This window comes from Protomyctophum parallelum, assembly GCF_964188405.1.
Source record: "Protomyctophum parallelum genome assembly, chromosome: 2".
In the NCBI taxonomy this organism is placed as follows: domain Eukaryota; kingdom Metazoa; phylum Chordata; class Actinopteri; order Myctophiformes; family Myctophidae; genus Protomyctophum; species Protomyctophum parallelum.
The window spans coordinates 42,103,028-42,128,533 of record NC_139699.1 but is presented as its reverse complement, the minus strand read 5'-3'; the positions used below and the strand labels follow the sequence as shown (position 1 = coordinate 42,128,533).

The following is a 25,506-nucleotide window of genomic DNA, read 5'->3' as shown; positions in this document are numbered from 1 at the left end:
CGACCACCATGAGAGACAGCAACACCAATGCAACCGTCCATGAAATTCAATACTATATTTTACTCTGTTACAAATCAAAATGGTTGACATGAGGTGACAGTAAATAGCATGGAAATATCATCCACAGATACGTTTTTCTCTGTAATCAGTGCAAAGAAGATTTAGCTTCTGCCTTTTCTGACCTAAGAGTAAATGGTTTGGCAGTAGTAGTAAGTAACCATAAAACAATCAAAGGAAAACAACACGTTCAACATGGGAATCAGGCTATAATATTCAAAAAGTGCAACATCTATCAAAGTTCATGAAAGTCATATTACATAAATTCATATTACATAAGGCAAAAGGTTCATGGCATCGTCATACATACAATTGTAAAGCAAAAGCAGCCAATCACATCTTATGTACAAGTGATTATCAAAATATTGCTTTCTTTTCCTGTAAATTAAAAATATAATAATCAATTGAACCTGTTGATTGACTATTCGACTACATAGAAAAAAATTACTCGCCACTTCGTTGGCGTTCTGGCAAACAAAAAAGAAGAGGTCCTTTTGAAATGAATACTTTTTTATAGGAGGACGTGGTTGTCTGTAATTGTCATGGTGACCGACAGTGGTGATTGGTTGAGAATATCTCGCAGTTTGCTGGTCCGGGGGGGAGGGGGGAGGGGGAAAAAGCCCAAAGTTCTGCTTGTCCAAATCTAACCTGGCGTCACCATTGGCTTTCCACCTCAGAGGAAAGCCTGGTCTGTGTTACTAAATCACTGTGTGATCCGGTCAGGAGTAGATGATATCGTTATGTCATGTTGTAGTCATTGTTTTGTAGTCATCAGGATGATATCATTATGTCATGTTGTAGTCATTGTTTTGTAGTCATCAGGATGATATCGTTACGTCATGTTGTAGTCATTGTTTTGTAGTCATCAGGATGATATCGTTACGTCATGTTGTAGTCATTGTTTTGAAGTCATCAGGATGATATCGTTACGTCATGTTGTAGTCATTGTTTTGTAGTCATCAGGATGATATCGTTACGTCATGTTGTAGTCATTGTTTTGTAGTCATCAGGATGATATCGTTACGTCATGTTGTAGTCATTGTTTTGTAGTCATCAGGATGATATCGTTACGTCATGTTGTAGTCATTGTTTTGTAGTCATAAGGCAGGAACCCTCAAACCAGAACTTGCTTTCCCTCAAACCGGAAGAATACCATCCCAATAAAAGAGTAGTTTAGCTGATTTCTAAAATACAAAATAAATATAACTGTGAGTGTGCTTTCCGGAGACTATTTAGCGTCTGTATACCTTTGTTACTATTCTCATTGCAGGCTATGAGAGAGAGTCACGCTTTTATTGGGAAGGTATTATTCTTCCGGTTTGAGGGAAAGGAAGTTCTGGTTCAGAGGGTTCCGCTCCCAACCGGATCATAAACCCGAAAAGGAATGCTGCCCAGGCTAGTCCAAACCATAGATTCTTTTAAATAGACGCCTCATTGGCCGCTGTAGTTCATTGGAGCGACCTCATTGGCCACTGCAGTTCAATGGATCGACGATGTGAAGTAACCCCGGAAGTGCGGAAGGCCCCTCAAGTGATTACTGGCCAATCACAGCGCGTGTTTTCCGGGACTTGTCAGAGCCGAGCGTCCACTCTGTGGCGTGCGCGGAAGCTTCTGTGAAGCACTAGGTCTCGCGTTGCCAGACTGTTGCCTCTCGCAATAGTTGTCTGGCTACGCGAGACTAGTGAAGCACCAACAAAAATAAGCTTGCCTTCACTTTTGCACTCACGCCCCAGAGCCGAAGGAGGCGTCTACCTTTCTATGTCTATGGTCCACACACACGCATACACACACACACGCATACACACACGCCCCAGAGCCGAAGGAGGCGTCTACCTTTCTATGTCTATGGTCCACACACACACACACACACACACACACACACACACACACGCGCATACACACACACACACACACACGCCCCAGAGCCGAAGGAGGCGTCTACCTTTCTATGTCTATGGTCCACACACACGCATACACACACACACGCATACACACACGCCCCAGAGCCGAAGGAGGCGTCTACCTTTCTATGTCTATGGTCCACACACACACACACACACACGCATACACAGAGAGAGAGAGAGAGAGAGAGAGCGAAGAAGCAATTTCATTGGTCCTCGTCAGTATCCCTGCTGTCGCTCATCCTCTGCACCTCCAGCTCTTCTGCGCTGATCATGGCAGGGTTGATGGCTGCGTAGCGTGTTCCATGGAACTGACGTAAATGAATCTGAGAATACAAGAATAGTACGTAAAGTAATTTGGTCACACGATCATTAACCATGTTAACTCTGACATCCGTATTTTGGGTACATTTTAACGTTTTATTTTTGTTCTTCAAAAAAAGCAAATCTACTTTTTTATCTCTCTCTAGTTAAAGGGAGATATTTTTCTAATATAAAGAGCTCATGATGTTATGTAGTGTATTGATATGTTTTGTTGAGAACCGAGATGGAAATAAGCCAAAAGGATTTAGTGTGTTTTCGTCCTCGGTGATGCCTTGACCCGTTATGTTGGAAACGTGCTCTGTGGTTTTGTAACACAAACGTGGTGAGCTGGCCTCCTTTCATAGATTTTCCATGTGTAGTTTTGGTTTGATAGTACTTAAAATAAAAAAGCCCCTTTGGGTTTTCTCTCCTTGGTGTCTGGAATGGATCGGTTCAAATGAACCAGGATCATTTCAGTGCAGATCATCAGTGCAGTTTGGTTTTGAGACACTTTCATTCCCCAACGGGTCACAGCAGAGGCTCATACATAGATGTATTCTATGTAACTAATGTAAGGTGTAAAGTGCTCTGATCAGGTTTTGTGGGACTGAAGTACTGAACCCCATCACTCCATTGTTTTACTCACGATCGGCTGATGTGTGTAAGGGGGGAAATTATTATTATGTCAAAATCCACATCAAAACTGTTCCTGTGTGTGTGTGAGTGGGGAGGAAGGGGGGGGAAGGTTTAAGCCTGTCATAAAGATGCAAAGCGATATTATACTATACTGTATCTGATTGACTTTCATACACGTACTGTAAATGGTATAAAAGATCGGTTTCTCCAGATCGGGTGATTTGGAGTGAAAATCGTCCGATCACCAATGGGTGGCCGAGCGGGACAGAAGACAATTTCCCATTTTTTCCCATAGACGTTTCAAAAAGTATTAATTTAAAGACGAATGGGAAATTCTCTTCCGGGCCGCTCGTCTGTCGATGTACTGTATTCATTATCATACAGTGGCTTAGTAGGGGCTGAGCAATATGTTGGGGCTTAAATGCCTAAAGCTAACACACAAGTAAATGTAGAGGCTGCTAAAGTATTTCAGAGCTGGCATAAGGTCACACTTAAAAATGACTTCAACAGGCTTGCTTCCTCTTTTCACTGTTATTTTCTTTGCAGGTTAAAACCACTGCCTTCCTCTTTCTACCAAACATGGTCTCCTCAGGCATAAGTTCCGACATACTAACAGTGTGAGATGTGACGGTTTGAAAAAAACCTAAACTGGTACAGTATTCAACTAGATAAAGTGCCAATCGGCACAGGTCTCCACCAGGATTCTTCCTCAGCCTAGTGGGAATATGCATGCACAGTTTCATTGCAATTGGACGCTGCGTTGAGGAGTTGTGGCCATTTGCTACTCCTGAAAACTGTAGGAGCCAATCGTGGCCAATCAGGATGGAATATGAGAAATCAAACAAAGCTGTCTTGATCACATGACTATGGAGATCATGTGTACCGATTTGCGTGAAATTTGGATAAAATCTGAAGGAGTAATAATAGAAAATGTGTTTTACATATGTCGGCCTCCTGGTGGCGCTATAAAGAGCAGATGTGAAAAATTCCAGACAAAGGTTTTTCCTTGGCCTCTAGGAAGTTGGCATACAAAGTTATCCACAGATCCGTGCAGTTAGAGGTAAAAACACTTTTTGGCCAGTTATAGCGCCACCTTGAGGCTGAGTTGAAATTGTTCATGTGGCATTTTGTCCTCGGCCTAGTGGGAATGTGCGTGCACAATTTCACGGAAATCATGCGATGTGTTCATGATTTGCAGCATTTTGTTTGAAACTGAGCACTCCTGTGAACTTTGGAAGCCAATCTTAACCAATCAGGATGGAGTGTGAGAAATCTGAAAGACCGGTTTTGTTGAATGGCTGTAGAGAGACTGTGTACCAATTTGCGTGATGTTTGGACAAAATCTGTAGGTGTACTGTGCAAAAACTTGTTTTGCACAAAGCGGCCTCCTGGTGGCGCTATAACAGGCCGTTCTGGAAAGTTTGGGGCAGAGGTTCATCGTTGGCATCCAGGGAGTGTGTGTGCAAAATTTGGCATCGACCGGGTTAACGGTGGCCGAGATTAGCTGCTAACGGACGGACGGACGGACACACACACGGACGGACGGAGTGCAAAACATACTCTCCCCCTAGGCCTTCGGCCTGGTGGAGACAATAAAAAAACAACTCAAATGGTAAAACCGGGTTTTTGACCACTTAAGTGCGCACTCGAGTAATTTTCGTTTTTTTTTCCATAGCCGTGATCATAGCTATGATGCATGTTGGACTAGCATGTATAAGACCATAATTTGGACAACAGAGTGACAAATTTGTCTTTATTTTTCAATGCTCACACAAATGGAAACATGCCAGTGTTTTCTTGCCTTCTTGGGCTCAATTCTTTAAGCATTACATTTGTATTAAACTGTACTTTTCTTACAAACTGTTATAAAGTATTAAATAAAATAAAAATAAACTCAAACTTCTCAGTGAGTGCAAATGGGTGAAAACAAACTGTAAAAATCTTCAAATACCAATACAATGCTGCTGATACTTAATAATCAATAAACAATTAACGCATCATAATCTGCACATATCTCAGATGCATCTGCGTTACTAGCTCTGGTCCATAGCCCTAATGTTCTTTGCTGCCGTGCCATTGCATGTGGTGGGCGGCTCAGAGTGCGTCCACTATTAAAGGAAAGTAGGCTTTCTAATTACACAAACCACCTTTGTTTTGGTGAGTAGGTAAAACGTTTTTATTTATATTTACGCTAGGCATTTATGCAAGCGTAGGAAGACCATAGCTCAGCCACCAGCTATATGGGGTCCGCTGAGTCCAAACTAAAGCATGTAAATACAATGCTGTCGTGTCCAGTCCAGATGTGAGCAGACCTACCTACTGTTACAGTAGGTAGGCCTGTTCACATCTGAACTGGATGTACAGTAGTACTGTATAAAGCCACTGGCCACTTTTCGCTGACAAGAAAACCCTCTCAGCCCCCGTTGCCGGATAAACAAAACACATGGCTAACTGGCCGTGCCAGGGAGGAGGAGGAGGCGACGGATGCGGCTGTAAACTTTCTCCCAGACAATAATGGTCGACATTGATTTGCGTCATTGATGGGGCAGAAAACTGAGCGCTCGAGCACTGTTCATGCAGCCTGGAGTGTGACAAGCTGGAGTTTGAAATACATTGTTTTCAACGAGGGCGGCGCAAGTAACAGCAATTTTAGGCATGTGTGCAACATGACAACTGTTTAAAGTATTGTACAGTGACAACTATTGAAACTTTATTGTAAACAAACAACACTGCATGGTCCACCCAGCTCCACCCCCCTGCCCCCATTCACTTGAAACCTGACACTTCGTGTGTGTGTTGGGCTCCGCTCTGCAGGCTACAGCAGGCAGCCAGCACTTCCTACAGTAGCAAGTTATTGTAGGCATGTTGTAACTAATAAAGACAATAAAAATGAATACTCCTTCAAAATTAATATTTTACACCCTTTTTTATACAATTTGATTTCATTGCCATTCCTTATACTTGTAATGATACTGTAATCTGTAATGTTGACCGTGTATAGCTGACTGTCTTTCTTTCAATTTCTATCTCTGGGACCCCAATTAAATTTTTTTTCTATTGTAAAATCAATGTAAATTTTGAGAGTATATTTGGTTCCATTTTTGCACTCTGTTACACTTGGTTTACTTCCTAACTATCTATCATTTAGCTGGAACTCCCACTATGGGAACCACTGTCCTACAGTCTGTGTGGGCACGCACACGTGCGCGCGCGCGCCCGCGTTCGCAGTTCGCGCACACACACACACACACACACACACACACACACAATAGCATGCTAGCTGTTCATATTTAGCAGCCATATTAGCATGTTCTCTAGGCTCTAGTATCACATATTGCCAAAGTTAAACAGCACTGAACAACTGATCATTGTTAAGCAAAACGTTCACGGACGTTCTGCTTCTGCTTTTGCCCTATGCCCACTTCAATGCGCTGCTGAGATTACATACACAGGTGGAACAAATTTGAGGAGCTAACGAGCATGCTACACTGCTAGTGTTCCAGACATTGGGGAGCATTTTTGGTCATACGACAAAAGAATAGACAGTGGCGGTGCTCACAAATGCCATGTTTTGGGACCTGTTTTGGGCATTTTGCAACCTGTTGATGAGCTCGCAGTTTTCGCGGAGCGCATCGCGGAGCCACAGAGCAACTTGACGCTCTCTCTGTGTGTGTGTGTGTGTGTGTGTGTGGGAGACTGAAGTTTGGAGAGAGAGAGAGAGGGGTAGATGAGGAGCGCTCTGGTTACGTTGAAGACAATCGCATGTTGTGTTTATACCGACCCTGTGTTTTGACTATTCGGTGATATATTTTCGGCCTATTTGAGCCGAAACCGAATAGGCCGAAAATACATTTTTTGCCATTTTCGGCCGAATATTTTTGGTGGCCGAATTTTCGGTGCATCCTTAATTTAAAACCCTACTTACTTGAGTGTAGAGATTAACTTCGGCATTAAAACACAGATAAACACATTTAAAGGGATTGTGACATTTAAAACACATTTTTGTAGATTTTTTGGCTTTTTTGGCTTTTCTTGACATCAATTTCACAAAAAAAAAACGAAGTTTGAACATTCAGTGTATTCTCTGCTGTCTGGACTTTTGTGAATACTTATGCAAAAATGTCTCATCTGGTTGGACGGCAGAGATATACGTAGATCTCCGCTAAACCTCCGCCCCCTCCCCTCTGCTCCCTGCCTAGTGCCTACCCTCTCTTCTCCGCTTCCTCATTGTGATCGCGACTTTGTTTCTTTGTAATACTTACTAATAATGGCTTCTAGAGAAAAATCAATCTGCTCTGTTGTTGGCTGTGTCAATCAACACAAGTCCTTACACTGGATACCAACTGGCCTAGATGACTCTTTTATTTTTGACGACGTTCCTACCACGTTGTCAAAGAAGTGCATCTTGGGTTGACAGGAAAGGGGGAATTACCGACATCTACAGGCTAAAATAATGTGTTTTTCCATGGCTTCTCAGGATGAACTTTACACATGCACAAAAACTCGTGTCAAGAAATACTGGAGTGGAGTTGAGTGTTCAAACTTTTTAGACACGTTTGAAGGACCATGGCCAAGACTTTTAATGTTGTTAAAATTATGTTATAAATCATGTCATAATACCTTTAAAACCCTCCTTACTTGTATGTAGACTAGAGGTTGACCTCGACACAGATAAACATTTAAAACCGTCCTCAGCACTAAGACACAGATAAACGTACTTATATGTAGAGGTAGTCCCTCTCGGAACCCTCCATAAAGCTTTTCTGAAATGTTGATGTCGCTTTATTGTAGGGTCCCTGTTCATAACTATATTTTCGTATGGGAATTTTGGAACGCGGACATAAATATGCTCCGTAACATCGTATCTGCGCCGTTTGACGGCCTGTTTTCCTTTGAGGGCTTCTGAAATCGTGAACTATAAGTACCTATACAAACCGCTGCGAATATCTCCTGTGGCGCGGAAGCCGTTAAGTATTTTTAATCTTTGTTTGACCGATTTGGTCGCTTTATTTCTTCTTGTTTGTTTACCGTTTATTGTACCGCCTCCCGGTGTGCGGTTGGCTTGTGCGGCTACGTCCCTGCCTCTGATCTGCTCTGTCATAGCTATAGCGCCACTAGCTAGCCAGATAGGCGGTACAATGAGGTGTCAATAAACAAGGAAGGAAGAGAAGAATCAAAGCGACCAAATCGGTCAAACAAAGATTAAAAATACTTAACGGCTTCCGCGCCACAGGAGATATTCGCAGCGGCATGTATAGGTACTTATAGTTCACAGATTCAGAAGCCCTCACACGAAAAAAAGTCGTCAAAGAGCGCAGACAGGCCGTAAACACGGTGTTTATGTTTTATTATGTCCGCGTACCAGGTGGCAGGATACTGCTGCAACAGGACCCCATGGTCTGTGTCTAAAAAAAAAATCAGAAACTTCAGTACCATTGGGTTCTGCTTGGAGGGCTAATGTAGAGGTTAACCTCGACACCAAGACACAGATAAACATTTAAAACCGTCCTCAGCACTAAGACACAGATAAACATTTAAAACCGTCCTCAGCACTAAGACACAGATAAACATTTAAAACCCTCCTCAGCACTAAGCCACAGATAAACATTTAAAACCCTCCTCAGCACTAAGACACAGATAAACATACTTGTATGTAGAGGTTGACCTCGGCGCTCCTGCACAGATAGGGGAAGTTCCCGCCCGTTTTCAGGTGAGCTCGCCTGGCGTTTGGATACAGCTTGTACATTTCCTCCTTGGCCTCGAGTGACAGCGCGCTCTGATCAAACACCTTTAGTGAGACATAAGACATGATTAATGAGACACTCTGATCAAACATATAAAACACATGCATAAGTAATAACGCTTCTGTCAGACATTTGCATTACATCTTTGTCAGAAAAGGCTCTGCTCTGAGGATTTCTCCACACTGAATCCGAGTGGCATTGCAAGAACAAGAAGCACAGTTGACATATTAGACAGACATCATAGCTTAAACCAGACATAACTAGATAAAGTGCCCCGAGGGGCACAGGTCTCCACCAGGGCAGGGCAGGTTGTGGCCTCCTGGTGGCGAGGCCACATGTGCAGGCCAATGTGAAAAGGGTGGAATATATTCCTCAGCCTAGTAGGAAAGTCTGTGAAAGATTTCACGTAAATTGCATGCTGCGTTCATGATTTGAGGCTTTTTGTTCAAAACGGGCCAATCCTGCCAACTTTGAAAGGCCAGATCCGTCTTGAACACATGACTATAGTGTGTAATGATTTTCGGGATTTTTGGACAGAATCTGGAAAAGTAATGTAAAAATAAAAATGTTTTCTGAAAGTCGGCCTCCTGGTGGCGCTATAACAGGCCGTTCTGGAAAGATTGGGGCAGACGTTCATTGTTGGTGTGCAAAGTTTGGCATCGACCGGGTTAACGGTGCCGGAGATTAGCTGTAGACGGACGGACGGACAGACACGGACGGAGTGCAAAACATACTCTCTCCCCATGCCTTCGGCCTGGTGGAGACAACAAAACATACTCTCTCCCCATGCCTTCGGCCTGGTAGAGACAACAAAACATACTCTCTCCCCATGCCTTCGGCCTGGTGGAGACAACAAAACATACTCTCTCCCCATGCCTTCGGCCTGGTGGAGACAACAAAACATACTCTCTCCCCATGCCTTCGGCCTGGTGGAGACAACAAAACATACTCTCTCCCCATGCCTTCGGCCTGGTGGAGACAACAAAACATACTCTCTCCCCATGCCTTCGGCCTGGTGGAGAAAATAACCTGCACAACAAATACAACTAAATAATAATAATAAAGAAGAGGCTGGCTGGTGACTTGAAGGAGGCATGCAGTGGTCCACAGCGCCATCTCCTGGTACAATAGAGGGGGTTAGCAGGGACGAGAACCACATAACACCGCCCGTCGTTCGAGGGGAATTAGCAGAACTGTGCGGAATGCCCTCAAATAATGCAAATCATTGGTGTCCTTTAACAACGGTTTAACTGCTTGTGACGTAACGTTCCGTCTGATAAGCTTTATTATTGATATCAAACCGGATCGCTGATTTCTATTTTTTTATTATTTTTTTGGCTTGGCCTTTCCTTCTTTAGCGATCCTAGACAGGGTTGCGCAACCCCGCTGCCGTCCACCTCCCATTATACAGGCCGACTAAAGGCTCATACATAGTCTGGATTTTCGGTAGTTAGGTGACCACCGAACTACAACATGTCGGTGAAGAGCAAACCACCGCCACCGCTCCAGCCCTTCTCTCTGTTTTTACTCACCACCGCTTAACGTTATTTCAGCTCCGGTGGTCAGCTCACCACCGGAGCGGTGGTCAGCTCACCACCGGAGCGGTGGTCACCTCACCACCGAAAATCAAGACTATGAATAGGCCTTTAAAAGATGAATAACTCCTAATCTACGGAGCTCTCCATGGTTTGGATCAAATGCGCGATGTTCGGAGGTATTTGCTGATTATCTGGTGGTTTAGATGGAAACATTGGCGCTTTCTTGAGCAAGGATTTATTTATTTAGCATTAAGATGGACGCTCCAAACAGGAAACAGTCCCAGTGTGTGCTTCATTGGAATAGGCTCGGCAGTCTGCGGTTGGCTCTGCGTCCAGCAGGTGGCAGCATATGGGTTAAAACAGGCCTGAAAACCCACCTTTCAGCAGGCCAAAGGGAGAGGACATGATCACTCCTTCCTTAGGACTACCCTCACCTCTTTATAACCCCTTCCTGTTTTCCCCCCAACCTGTACATATCTTTTTGAGGGGCGCAAAACTGTGCTGAGCGAAAAAAATAGAAAAGCTTCAAGGTTAGGATAATGATTAGACTCACGTCGATAATGGTCACGGCGACGTCCTTGATCTTGTGTGGCTCCACATAGGAATTCTGACAGTTCAGTGTGAGCCGCGAGGCGAGCTCGCTTTGGTTCAGACTCTCCAGCTACAGACAGACAGACAGACAGACAGACAGACAGGACACTTTGTCACTCAATGAACAGGAGAATGAGTGAGTTACAGCCTTACAGGTCCATGTGATCACTTTTATGTTACTGTACTTGAGAACAGTTTGGAGTTAATCTAATTCAAATCAGAACGGCCTTATCCTCAAGCCTCAGAACTAACTACAATTGTGTCCCAATCCCATTATTGATCTGTAATTGATAAGTAAGTAAGCAAGCAATTGATCTGACTGGGAGTCAGGGCAAGTCCAGTTTGCAAGAGTTAAAAACCCAAGAGGTTGGTAGAGGTTTGTGTTGTGTGGTTACCTTGACATGATGCAACTAGTCACTTCGTTTGAGCCATTGATTAGAAATTTATAACCCAAAATTAGACTCCATTCTTTTAGCATATAAAAAATGTAAACTAAGCTGATTCTGCCAATATAAACATTACAAAAGCCAGCATGGAAAGTTCTTTTTTTATTAAGAAAATTGTCAATTTCATGTTGATTTAGCAATCTATATCTGTACTAGGAAGAAGATTCAGACTGGAGCCACACATCCGGATCTTCAACAGGAAATTGTCTTTTTTCTTTTTTTTTTGTATTATCAATTTCTAATCAACAGCGAAATGGAGGAGATATCTCGCCAATTAAGACTACCAGGTGTGAACTATAAATATAGTATATATATGTTTTTCAAAATGTACTTGATTAAATTAAATCAGGGAATTTATCCAGAAGGTTCTTTGAGTCCTTAAGTACTCTGAAACTGCAACACAAGTTGAAGCTCTCTGATAATTATCATATAAACCAATAAAATGTATCCGCCACCAACAATAAATGGACGTCATAGTAAAGAGTTATGGGATTGAATTATGAGCACATACTATAATTCACTCAATGTCCGAGTGAATGAAACACTTCAGTGGTGGCGCTATAACAGCCCACTTTACATTTTGCCTTATAACTCTTGAACTGGAGGTCGTAAAATCACAGTTTCTCCGCATCTCCCCATATAGGCCACGCCTATACTTTTTGCTCTTCCACATACAGCTTTTGTGCGAATCTCACAAAAAACGGTACACATAATCTATGGACCTATCCGATTAAAACACCACAGGCAGAATTTTCATAGTAATTCGGCTGTAATCGGCCAAAGTTAGTGGGAGGGGCCTGTTTTACAAAAAAACGTACACAAATCACTAACGGAATGTCCAATCCACCCCAAATTTCATTCACATGTCGAGGGTGGTTTAATTAACAGAGAGCCCAAAGCAATTTCATTTTCATCCATAGGGGGTGGCCACAAATGCAGAATTTTAAAACATTTATTGCAAAAACATGCTTTTTGGGGATAAATCCGTTATGTTTGCAATAGCGTAGCCTACGTGCGCTATAGCGGGACAGGACAATTCCCTCCAGATCAGTAATGTGATCTATTACATCGCATTACCCACACTTGATCCCATAACAACACTTACCCGGTCAACCATGAAGTCTATGGCGTCGGCCATTTTGGGGTCAACGGGTCCTTTAGCGAAGTTCCCCAGGACGATCTTCTTCAGCATGAAGGCAGGCATTATCCAGAAACTGAGAAAGAAGTTCACGATAAAGAGAATGCTGTGGTTTTAGTTTCAAATCACACATGGAAGGAAGACCATCAAGGCATTAAGTGATGGCATCAAAGACATGTATTAAAAACTAAAGCAATGTAACAGACGCAGCGGAATGAGCTGCTTTAATCACCTCGGCTTCGCCTCAGTGATTAAACATCCTGTCGGGGGTTTATTTTTAAACAACGACCAGCAAGCTGACAATTATCCTGCTTAGTACACGGCTCCTTAATATATACTACATTAATACATTTACCAAAAAACAACAAAACTAATATTTCCTTGCTTATGATAATGAAAATATTCATATATTATAAGTGTGGTAGCCTACTCTGTGTAACTCTGTCACCTTGGAAAACAAGGAAGTGTTGATAAAAAATAAAATACATTTTCAGTTACTGCATCGTCCATTGCTCACTTCAAAAGTTTTCAAATACATTCTGGAGAGTTGATGCAGTCTAAATCCATAATTTATTCTGACCTTATCTGTCCTAACCCCTAATCCATCATTTATTATGGATAATTAGTGTGGACTTAGACCAGGGTTCCCCAATAGATTTTCCTCAAGGGCCATATTTTGACTAGCGTACCAGGCTGGGGGCCGAGTCCGCACGCGCAATGGGGTCAGGGCAAGACCCCATTTGAAAAGGATGCCCAGTTTGACATGCATAGGCTACTGAACTGCTGACCCCTCCAAAAAAGAATCTTCCGCAAATAGCCCGCGGGCCGCCTATTGGAGTACTTCTACTCCACTATATCTCAGAGGCAAATATTGTACTTTTACTCCACTACATTTATTTGAAAAGGTTAGTCACTAGTTACTTTGTAGATACATACTTTGTACATTAATACAACACTAACCACTTCAGCCCTATATACATTTTGGACGTTTGAAAATAGAGCTTGTAGATCGGCTATTTTCAAAATATGTTTTTATACATTTGAAAACTTGAAATGGAATCAAGCATTCAACCAAGAATCAAGCATTCAACCAAGAAGTGTAATACAGATAAATAAATACCTGTTAGCTGTCCATGTCTGGTTGAAGATGGAGGTGTCGCTGAACGAGTTGCACAGAACCAGCGAGTGAACCCTCGGGGACTTGTGTGTGCACTCTGCGAACTTCTGGGCCAGGAATCCACCCAAGGAGGCGCCGAAAAGATGGACCTTTTCAATGAAGAAAAATACATTCTTGTGGTTTTAGAGCCAAAGTGAGACATTATAGACCAGGCACAAACTAATGAGTTGTAATTCTTAACAACATGTAGGCTTACCTTATCCAGCTGCAAGTGATCCAGAAGCTTCCGGAATCCATCGCAGAACTCCAAGAGGTCCCAATATATAGGGTACTGCAACTAAGACCGAAATATAGACAATATATAGGGTACTGCAACTAAGACCAAAATATAGACAATATATAGGGTACTGCAACTAAGACTGAAATATAGACAATATATAGGGTACTGCAACTAAGACCGAAATATAGACAATATATAGGGTACTGCAACTAAGACTGAAATATAGACAATATATAGGGTACTGCAACTAAGACTGAAATATAGACAATATATAGGGTACTGCAACTAAGACCGAAATATAGACAATATATAGGGTACTGCAACTAAGACCGAAATATAGACAATATATAGGGTACTGCAACTAAGACCGAAATAGACAATATATAGGGTACTGCAACTAAGACTGAAATATAGACAATATATAGGGTACTGCAACTAAGACCGAAATATAGACAATATATAGGGTACTGCAACTAAGACCGAAATATAGACAATATATAGGGTACTGCAACTAAGACCAAAATATAGACAATATATAGGGTACTGCAACTAAGACCGAAATATAGACAATATATAGGGTACTGCAACTAAGACCGAAATATAGACAATATATAGGGTACTGCAACTAAGACCAAAATATAGACAATATATAGGGTACTGCAACTAAGACTGAAATATAGACAATATATAGGGTACTGCAACTAAGACCGAAATATAGACAATATATAGGGTACTGCAACTAAGACCGAAATATAGACAATATATAGGGTACTGCAACTAAGACCGAAATATAGACAATATATAGGGTACTGCAACTAAGACCGAAATATAGACAATATATAGGGTACTGCAACTAAGACCGAAATATAGACAATATATGACCAGATTTGACTGAGAGCCTGCCATCGCACAAATTCCAGCTTTTCACCAGAGGAGAAAAACTTTTTTTCCCCTTTTTAAATGCTTAAACATGTAGCTACGTAGGTCACCCGTGTAATGCGAGTAAAAACAGAGAGAAGGGCTGGGGAGAGCGGTGGTTTGCTCTTCACCACGGCTCCGTGACGTCATGTTGTAGTTGCGGTGGTCACCTCACCACCGATAAATCAGACTATGAATAATGCTTAAATGTTATCAAATGGCGGTTCATGTGAATAAATAATGGACCTTGATGTGAAAAGGGTTGAAAACCACTGAGACAGCGGAGAAACATGACATCACATTGAAAACCTGGTTACTACTTACTTACATCACTATGACTATAGTTGCATATTATTCTCTGTGTAACAACTGTCTTTCTGCATGATTTCCATCGCCACGGCACTTCCTTATTTACAGAAAGCCTCTTTTCAACCAATAAGACATCTTTACCTCAATAAGAATCTGCTTGAATTTAATCTGTATTACCGATACTTTGGAAGAACCGCATGGGTTACCTTCAAACGTTGTCCTCTTAATTTATCAAATTTAAGCTTATTATTAGAATTTCTGTGAACTCTCACTCGATTAAGACTCTCAAAGGAGTAGACTTAGAGGCAGCCAAATGCTTGAACGCACAAGCGCGAGCACACACACGCACACACACAAAGTTAAGACTTTGATTTAAACACATGGTAAACAGCAGACCCAGCAAGTCTGGGCTATTAATCCTGTGTTGTTGCTCATGTACATGTAGTGTGTAGTAAAAAAAACTGTCTCAGTACACAGTAATGCATTTTTCTCCTCTTTGAGTTAGTCAATTGAACATCGGCCATTGGCATATTATACAGGGACTGACAATTTACGCTGTTTATGTGAGCAGTCGTTATCTGTAGTTACAAACTAAGTCTGAACATAGTTTGGGTGCGCACATGCCCGTATATTAACTCGCTACATCGTCTCCCTCTCAAAGTAAACAAGACTTTTCTGGCCCGGGCTCCTAATGCAGCCTGACAGCGCATCGCGGGTTCGAGTCCCGTTCCTGACGAACTTTGCTGTACAGTATGTCAACTCAAATTTAACTCAAATCTTTGCTTCTGGGGGGAGTCCCTGGACCAACATATTTCCAGATGGGGGTCAGCGGCCAATTACATATAATTTGTGGGGCTCCTTGACATGAAATAGTTTGAGCACCACTGACATAGAAACATAGGGTTTAGGATTGGGCCTCGGGTCTAAATGGGTGAACTCACCGAGATGACTCTGTAGCCCCATCCCGTCAGGGCCAACACCTGCTGGAAGAACACCTCGGCCGTCCCGCTGACCGGCGGGAGGAAGATGATGGGGCAGCGGATGCTCTTCGGCCCTGCGTCGTACAACGACCACACCTTGCTGTCGTCGTCGTCCACGATGATCTAAACCGTGACAGACAAAATAGAATAGAAGGGCGATTATTTAGCATGTACAGTAGGGGGGGGGGGGGGGGCAGCCGCTGGGGGCGATAGTTCAGCGACCGCCACCGATTACAATTCGATTACCGATGCATCGCGATGCAAATACATTGGTTTTTTCCCCCCTCACTGTGTGACTAAACAAAGTGCTTTCTAACGACCCATAACGAAAACACATTAATTTACTTCCATCATCTTGTATTGCTAATAAAAAACAAATGGCAGAGATACGTCACTGTCAACTGGAAGTTTAGATTTGACAGCATCAACAATTGCAGAAAACTCAAAAGAAGATAAACAAGACCTTTTTTTCTAAAATAATAACACAACACACATAATATTCTTTCTAAATAATAAAATAATTGGTTTTTGACATTTGCGAATCGATCAATGATCACGATTAATCTATGAATCGATTTCATAGCATGTGTGTTGAACAAAGCATGTATGTTTTCTGTTTTCTGTATGTTGCGTAAGCAACAACGGGTCATGAGCAATTACGGGCATTGTTGCCACGTCTTCTTATTATAAGAGACTGGGTTTGTTATTCTGAAAAGCTGCTTGTAAATATCTGCAGTTGTGGGTTGCGTTTTTGGGGGGGGGTATTTTTTGAGTGGTGCAACCACTCCAAGGAACAGCAACGTCCGTCCTAACCTATGCGACTATGTTTAGAGTACCAGTAGGGGCAAATGTGGCACAGAGAGAGAGAGATAGTGTTGCACTGTTGCCTGCTAATTACAGAGAGAGAGAGAGAGAGAGAGAGAGAGAGAGAGAGAGAGAGAGAGAGAGAGAGAGAGAGAGAGAGAGAGAGAGAGAGAGAGAGAGAGAGAGAGATAGATAGATAGATAGAGAGACAGGGGAATAGGGAAGTTGCACCACTCAGTTCACACGGGTGTGATTCTTTTTGAAGTCTACTGTAGTTGCTTATTTTGGGCGTGCTTCCTAATGCTTTTTATAAACGAGTTCTAAAACATTTTCACGTCAAGGAACCGCAAATAAAATTAGTATGTATTCTCCACAGACTCCCCCATCTTAAAGTATTTTATGCCAGGAGCATATTTTTTGTTGTGACATAGGTTTTTCAGAAAACTGTCAGGATTTAGAAGGCATTTGTAGAATCGTCCTCAGGTCTAAATGTTATTTAACAGATTGCAGAATGGGTACAGTACAAAGTACAGGTCAATAGAAAAACTGTTACGAGGATAAAACCAGAAAAAGCACTAAAGGTCCCTGCACACTGCTGCATTTTTAGCAGCATTCTTCCGCCGGTTTTCCGAAAAGCGTGACCAGTCTGCAAGGACCTTTAGACTTTACATCAGGGTCCTCCATTTTCAATTCATCAGAGGGGACTTGGCTGGGACTGGGAGATGAACCCGCAAACCCCATCCCAAAAAACAGTGGCATGCACAGATAGACACTAGGGGGTGCTAGAGCACCCCCCCTGCTCTTTTCCCTCTGGACTAGCCTGGCACAGCCACACTTCACCCGCCCCTATTGCATATGCATATGCCCCGAGGCTACCTCTGGACAGCAATGTGCCCTTTAAATAAATCCACAGTATGTGGACCATGGTGACATTGATCCATTCTTGATTAAAAAAAGCTTTTAATATGTTATTTAGGCCCCAAAATCTATAAATTTCACACTACACTACACACTAAACCGGTGGCCGGTTCCACTCGTTCTTTTCACTTGAGCACCTGGCCCTCCAAATGTCTGTGCACGCCACTGCCAAAAACACTCCATATTTGATCATATTTCGATGTCCGTAAGGCGTAATCTGCCACAAATTATCTCTCGTCTTATTAAAAGCTGCCACATACTATATTTAAAACAAAAATACAGCTAGTCTTAATACATTGTGTGTAGAATTATATAAAAAGGGGGTCTGCAACCTTTTTGAAATGAAGTGCCAGGTTTGTGAGTCAGTGTGCCATGTCAATACACATATTATTTACACTTCATTAAAACCGTTTTAAATATTTTCTTTTACATTGTTATAATGGTCATTAGACTCATTAGACATAGAATTATGTGCAAGATTAAATTTACATGCAAATGTGAGGGACTTTGACCATTTTATTTTATTAAATAGTTTATTTGAAACCAAAAGTCCTCTCTCACACACACTTATGCCAGTGTTCCAGTGATCATCATTGTTTTGTGCCAATGTTGGCAATAGTGTTTCCTATCCCTGATATAAACTATCCCAAATTCAAACAAAAAAAGGGAATTTCATCATGCAGTAAAAACTTATTCTAGCCTGTTATGTGACTGTTATGTTTGCTGCTATAGCACACAATTACACAAGCAGATTAAATACTATTTTCAGATTAAATACTTACTCTTTTCAGGGGCACCGTACTTCTGAACCAGTTGTAGTCAGGAGACACTTTTATCTCCTCCATTTCTAGAGCACATTACAACAAAATAGTGACATTTATTTTCTTGTAGTAACGTATCTGGTGGTTATGCTCCATAATAAACACAACCGATTCCTATTACGATATGAATTAGGCTGTGTTGATTGATTTGTTTGATTGATTGAAAATGTTACTTGTATGTATAGAATATGGGTACAGTTCAACAGAAGTACAGGTCAATACAACAACTGCTAAGAGGATAAAACCACAGGAAAAAAACACTTGTTTACACCAGGGTCCTCTCCACCATTTGCATTCAATTCATGAGAACAGTTTGTTATTGTTTCTGATGTTTGTATGATCGTCTATGAATGCTGCTGCAACAATCTAAACACACTGAAGCTAACTGTATTGGATTGTGTGTATTTCTGGGGGCTGAATAACTAACAACCCACACGTGACTATAATATTTAAAAAAATCGACCCTGTACACCATTTTAGTCGAGACGATTATGAAGTATACACACGAAATGGTATATATTTGTAGCTGGATTGCGAAGCAAATATTTACCGTTGTTTTCCCCCTGGTTGTCATTCAGAGTATCAGAATAATGTCACTTCTATCCATTAATGTGTGTATCATTGTTTTCTACTGATCTGATTCTGGTCATATGACTGGAGTTCTCAATAAGACTTCCGCAAAAATAAAACTAGGTCCGAGACTCCCAGGGCAGTTTTGTGCCTTGTTAACTCCAGAGTAATCTAGTAAGAGAGTGGCGACATTAGCGTTGACTCCCATTGTAACAATGGAATGCGGAAGTTCTTATTCTATCTCAATGGGATAGTTCCAATGTTTGGAACTTTAGACCGTGCACCCGCTTTGCGGCGAGATCAAAGCGTGTCGCCACTCTCTCTATTCCACTAACTCTAACTCTAAGGAAAGACCGACAGAAGCAGCCCTCAGTACCGTTGTGTTGTGATCGGTGTGGATCCTTATTCCTTACAGTAAATAAGTCAGGGCAAAAAAAATACCTTTGTTTAGCACAACGTTCCTCTTCTCTTCTCTTCCTGTGCGCTAAACACATTTCTGACACAACACTGCCCTCTCTGGGTTAAAAGAGAGAATCCACATGCTGTACGATGACCAAGGCCCAATCCCAATCCACTCCCTTGCTGACTCAATGAGCCCTCACTGACTTAGCTGCGCGTTCATGTGAAGTCTGTGAGGGCATGAGGGATGTCCCATTTGAAATCGGTAAGTCAGTGAGGGCTCAGCCCCGCCCCTTTATGTGCCCTTTGCCAAAGTCAGCGTCGATGCTGACTTTAGGCTGACTTTAGCAAAGAAATTACCCACAGTTCATAGCGTTACCAGTGGAATGAGGGGGATCCTCCGAACGTCAATCATTTAATTATGCAAATTAGTTATGTATCGCGGTTAGAATGTCAACAAACACAATAGTGCTTTCTCACTGTTCTCAAAAGGAGACGGAATGGAAGGATATATAGGCTATATATTTAATAACAATAATAATAATAAGGGAAACATGATGAGAAATGACAAAAGTAGCAAAGTAAAATAATATGGAAATGAAATTTCATTTCCATATTATTATATTCATATTGTGTATAATATTCATATGTATAATATTCATTATACATTAATGTATAATGAATATTATTATATATTAATATTACAACTCATATCACACAGGAAAGTGTATTCATTAAACTAATAATAAAACGATCAGCTTAAATACTAAAATAGACATAATAGACATGTATAAATAGGCAAAGCATGTAGGTAGGCACTGGCTGTGAATAAGGACAGTCTTTATAAAGTGATGCAAAGTGTCATGAATGGCGGACTCATCTTCAAAGTGCTGTCCCATTTCTTTCACAACAATGTGGAGCCCTTACAGCCTCTCACCCTCAAGCACTTACAGCTGACGTCATTAAAGTCAATGAGGGTCCAGGGCTCAGGGCTTGAGGGAGGCAATTGGGATTGGGCCCTAGTCTAGTGGTTTTCAACCCTTTATATATCATGGGAATGGGATTGATTGATTGATTACTTTATTAAAAGTTTGCAGGGGGACGACGACGACAACACAGAAAGTACAGTTCAGGTCCATTATTTATTCGGCATTTAGCCACGGACCACCAGCTGATGAGAGATCAGACCCAAAACTAACATCAATACAGCATGGAAATGTGGACAACATCGAATGCAACAATAATTCTAGTTTTGGGTCTGAGTCTAAATGTCATCAAATGGTGGTCCGTGGCTCAGATGCCCAATAAATAATGGACCTTGATATGAAAAGGGTTGAAAACCACTGCTGTAATAATTGATTCTATATGGACACACATCCCGTTGTACACTAACGCTATGCTCAAATTAAATCCCCTTGCGTCTGGCACGCATGCGCAACCTGGAGTCCTGAACCACAGGATATATCTGTCTGAGAGTGGAGCCTGCCTGGCAAATGACATGGGGGGTCCTTTTTGTGGGCTTGGCCGAAAGTGGGCGTTACCAAAAGGTGGGCGTGGCCATGGCCGCCAGAAGTCTGTCAGATTTTGACAGCTTCAAATTAGTGTTAAACATAATATAACCCAATTGACTCCAGTCCTCTCTGTTTAATATATCTATAATGAAACTATATAAACTATGCATATACCATGAAGTGCTATGACTACTAGCTCTGGTCCATAGCTCTAATGCGTTTCATTTAGAGCTATGTTACTCTAAACTTCCCCGCTCGCATGAATGCAGACCAGCCTCTACTCTTTGGCGTAAATAAAAATAACGTTTTTGCTACAAATAAAAACAAAGGCGAGTTGTGTCATTAGAAAGCCTACTTTGGTAATTGGTTCTAGTTCTAGTGAACAGAAATAATAAATAAATAGACTTGGTAACCTAACTGTAGGGAGTGCAAACACATTAAAGAACCTGGGGGTTATCATCTATGAAAAGGCAACACAATGAGCAGAAAATAAAAATGAACCATGTAAATACAACAAATTGAGCAGAGCACTGCAGGGAGTTGAACCCCATTCCGGTAAACCAGAAGTACCACAACCAGTGCCTTGGTTTTTGTTTTGTTTTACGAGGTCCATTCGTTGAAATGTAAATTTTGCATTGCAACGGTAAAGTAATTTAATTCACAATTGACATTGTAGGCAATAATTAATAACGGTATGGCACCAGGCCAAAGCCATGGGGATAGAGTATGTTTTGCACTATGAGTGAGTGTGTGTGTGTGTGTGTGTGTGTGTGTGTCCGTCAGTTTGTTAACAGCTAATCTCCAGCACCATTAACCCGGTCAATGCCAAATTTTGCACACACACTCCCTGGATGCCAACGATGAACCTCTGTCCCAAATTTTCCAGAACGGCCTGTATAGCACCACACATTTTTGTATGCCCTCCGAGACTATGGACTATAGCCTTTCGCTTTTCCGCGATTTAACCTTTTTTCAAATCGTGAACAATGATGAAGAATCGCGCACTATAGCATGCCACTTAATGACCTTGGGGTCATCAAGGTCATTGATATTGATCAATAACCTTGAGCAGTATAAATGACCTTCAATAAGACTAGTAAATGACCTTGACCAGTATAAATGACCTTGACAAGTACAAATGACCTTGACCAGTATAAATTACCTTCATGAGACTAGTAAATGACCTTGACCAGTATAAATGACCTTCATAAGACTAGTAAATGATCTTCACCAGTATGAATTACCTTGACCAGTATGCGGTCCGTGACCATGGACTATAGCCTTTCGCTTTTCCTTGATTTTCACCTTTTTTTTTTATCCTCAACAATGATGAAGAATCGCACACAATAGCGCGCCGCTCAATGACCTGAGACCATGGACCAATGAACCATGTAAATATAACACATTGAGCAGGGCACTGCAGGGAGTTGAACCCCGTTCCGGTAAACCAGAAGTCCGACACCAGTGCCTTAGTTTTTGTGTTGTTGTTCATTTACAGGTCCAGGTGTGCATACGCATGTGCGCCTGTGCGTGTGTAGGTGCATTTGTGCATGTGTGTGCACGCTTCAATGACCACTGTTGGACCCCATGGGGATCAAGGACCTCAGGGAGCCACCCATAATTCACAACGGTCACAGCGAACTCTGTTGCATCACAACTGGTGGCCAACAGTCGTAACCAACACCGCCACCGACCCACAGGAGAATACCATCGCACAGTGGTATCAGACCAACCACAATCAGCCAGCCCTCAAACCAAACCCTTCGACCTAGAAGAACTCGAAACTGCAATGGGAAAGTTGAAACCCGGAAAAGCAGCAGAGATTGATGACATACTGGCAGAAATTATACAGCACCTGGAACCTAACGCAAAGACCTGGCTCGTAGGGATGCTGAATACATGCATGGCACAGAAAACCATCCCTTCTGTCTGGAGAACGGCCAAAGTGGTTGCAATCCCTAAACCTGGCAAAGACCCATCATCCCCAAAGAGCTACCGACCCATTTCCCTCCTCTGCATCACCTACAAGAGAGGCTGCTACTCCAACGCCTCATGCCACTCATAGACACCAAGCTGACTAAAGACCAAGCTGGTTTCCGTCCCAGCCGCTCCTGTGCTGGACAGAGCTCAACCTCACCCAACACATTGAGGATGGGTTTGAGGGGAAACAAATAACTGGAGCAGCATTCAGAGATCTCTCTGCTGCCTACGACACTGTCCAACACCGCACAATGGTCAGGAAAAGCCTCCTCAACAACAGGCGCTTCTATGTCCAGTTAAATGATGGAAAGCCCAAAAGAACGGCCTCCCACAAGGTAGCGTGCTCGCCCCCCTCCTTTTCAATATCTACACAAACGACCAGCCACTACCCAATGCCTAATGCCAGCATTTCATCTACGCTGACAACCTCTGCATTACGACCCAACAAGCAGACTTCCAGAAGATTGAGTCTGTCCTTGAAAGTGCCCTCCAAGAAATGTCAAGCTACTACAATACAACCACCTGAAACCCAACCCATAGAGAACACCTCACACACACATAATTTCCTTTCGTGGCTGTTTACATTCGAGGGTCGCTGGTACTCTCGAACGGAACAGTTTAACGTCATGCCCAGGACGAAAAGATATAGAGAACACCAACATGACAAATAACAGCAGGAAGGCATGAGCCACAATCCACCGTCTTGGCAAAGACCACACCACCCATAATTCACAACAGTCACAGCAAACTCTGTTGCATCACAACTGGTGTAGGTATTGGATGGAGCCCGCACATCACAGGTATAAAATAAAACGTTCTATATTGAAATACTGACAACGTTTCAATCTATTTGATCTTCATCAGGTCATGTGTACACAAAACATACACTTTTATACTAAGGGAGTGCCCCCATCAACCAATCAAAACACCACATTTTGGTGCCCCTCCCATCACTGCAGGTGTGACACGTCAACCCTGAGTGAGTAGGTGGGGACCCAGACATATTGATGTAAATATAGTCTGTTCAGAAATTGTAGTGCCTCTCATAGAGCTTGTAGGTGATGCAGAGGAGGGAAATGGGTCGGTAGCTCTTCGGGGATAATGGGTCTTTGCCAGGTTTAGGGATTGCAACTACTCCAGCCTTTTTCCAAACAGAAGGGATGGTTTTCTGTGCTATGCATGTGTTCAGCATCCCCACAAGCCATGTCCTTGCGATAGGTCCCAGGTGCTGTATCATTTCTGCCAGTATGCCATCAATCCCTGCTGCTTTTCCGGGTTTCAACTTTCCCATTGCAGTTTCACGTTCTTCTAAGTCGAAGGGTTTGGTTTGAGGGCTGGCTGATTGTGGTTGGTCTGATACCACTGTGCGATGGTATTCTATGTGGGTCGGTGGCGGTGTTGGTTACAACTGTTGGCCACCAGTTGTGACCAAGACCAGTATGCGGTCCGTGACCATGGACTAAAAAATCCTCAACAATGATGAAGAATCGCACACTATAGCGCGCCGCTCAATGACCTGAGACCATGGACCAATGAATGAAATACAACACATTGAGCAGGGCACTGCAGGGAGTTGAACCCCGTTCCGGTAAACCAGAAGTCCGACACCAGTGCCTTAGTTTTTGTGTTGTTGTTCATTTAAAGGTCCAGGTGTGCATACGCATGTGCCCCTGTGTGTGTAGGTGCATGTGTGCATGTGTGTGCACGCTTCAATGACCACTGTTGGACCCAATGGCGATCAAGGACCTCAGGGAGCCACCCATAATTCACAACGGTCACAGCGAACTCTGTTGCATCACAACTGGTGGCCAACAGTCGTAACCAACACCGCCACGACCCACAGGAGAATACCATCGCACAGTGGTATCAGACCAACCACAATCAGCCAGCCCTCAAACCAAACCCTTCGACCTAGAAGAACTCAAAACTGCAATGGGAAAGTTGAAACCCGGAAAAGCAGCAGGGATTGATGACATACTGGCAGAAATTATACAGCACCTGGAACCTAACGCAAAGACCTGGCTCGTGGGGATGCTGAACACATGCATGGCACAGAAAACCATCCCTTCTGTCTGGAGAAAAGCCAAAGTGGTTGCAATCCCCAAACCTGGCAAAGACCCATCATCCTCAAAGAGCTACCGACCCATTTCCCTCCTCTGCATCACCTACAAGAGAGGCTGCTACTCCCAACGTCTCATACCACTCATAGACACCAAGCTGACTAAAGACCAAGCTGGTTTCCGTCCCGTCCTGTGCTGGACAGAGCTCAACCTCACCCAACACATTGAGGATGGGTTTGAGGGAAAACAAATAACTGGAGCAGCAACTGGAGGGCGAAGCAAGCACGCAGGCAGCTTGTGCCTGCCTGCGTGCCTGCCTGCCTTCCTCATGTGGAAGCTGCATAGTTGAGTTTGTGTCTGTGTTTCTTTTTCTGTCTTTCTTTCTTAGGACGAAGATCAAGGTAGACGCCGTTGGAAGGCTCAACACAAGCCGATGCCCCTAGAGATCCATCCCAAAGCTTCCCTCAGGGAGTCCAGCAAGCCAG

General features: G+C 42.7%; 1 protein-coding gene across 4 annotated transcripts; it reads right to left on the bottom strand.

The window, feature by feature from the left end:
* Positions 1-40: 40 nt before the first annotated feature.
* spg21 (SPG21 abhydrolase domain containing, maspardin) lies at positions 41-19,191 on the bottom strand. Of its 4 annotated transcripts, none has more exons than XR_014570977.1 (10): positions 19,052-19,191; positions 18,463-18,527; positions 15,920-16,081; positions 13,728-13,808; positions 13,475-13,620; positions 12,322-12,430; positions 10,733-10,840; positions 8,545-8,685; positions 1,519-2,284; positions 41-1,487 (listed from the first exon to the last, which is right to left on the bottom strand). XR_014570977.1 is itself a non-coding variant. In XM_083793790.1 (9 exons), exons 2-9 carry the CDS (start codon positions 18,523-18,525, stop codon positions 2,165-2,167), a joined length of 930 nt encoding a protein of 309 aa, XP_083649916.1. In that variant the 5' UTR covers positions 18,526-18,527; positions 19,052-19,191; the 3' UTR covers positions 41-2,164. The 4 variants fall into 4 exon arrangements, 1 of the variants encoding a protein (XP_083649916.1); XR_014570978.1 differs by having other exon boundaries at positions 41-1,809; positions 1,891-2,284; XR_014570979.1 differs by having other exon boundaries at positions 41-1,999; positions 2,081-2,284.
* Positions 19,192-25,506: the final 6,315 nt, after the last annotated feature.

Excerpts from the sequence above, each read along its gene's own strand:
- spg21 (XM_083793790.1), bottom strand. The coding sequence starts at position 18,525 with ATGGAGGAGATAAAAGTGTCTCCTGACTACAACTGGTTCAGAAGTACG. Across the intron at positions 16,082-18,462 it reads GTACGGTGCCCCTGAAAAGA|ATCATCGTGGACGACGACGA; the intron begins GTAAGTATTTAA and ends GTCACGGTTTAG. Across the intron at positions 13,809-15,919 it reads GGGGCTACAGAGTCATCTCG|TTGCAGTACCCTATATATTG; the intron begins GTGAGTTCACCC and ends TTTCGGTCTTAG.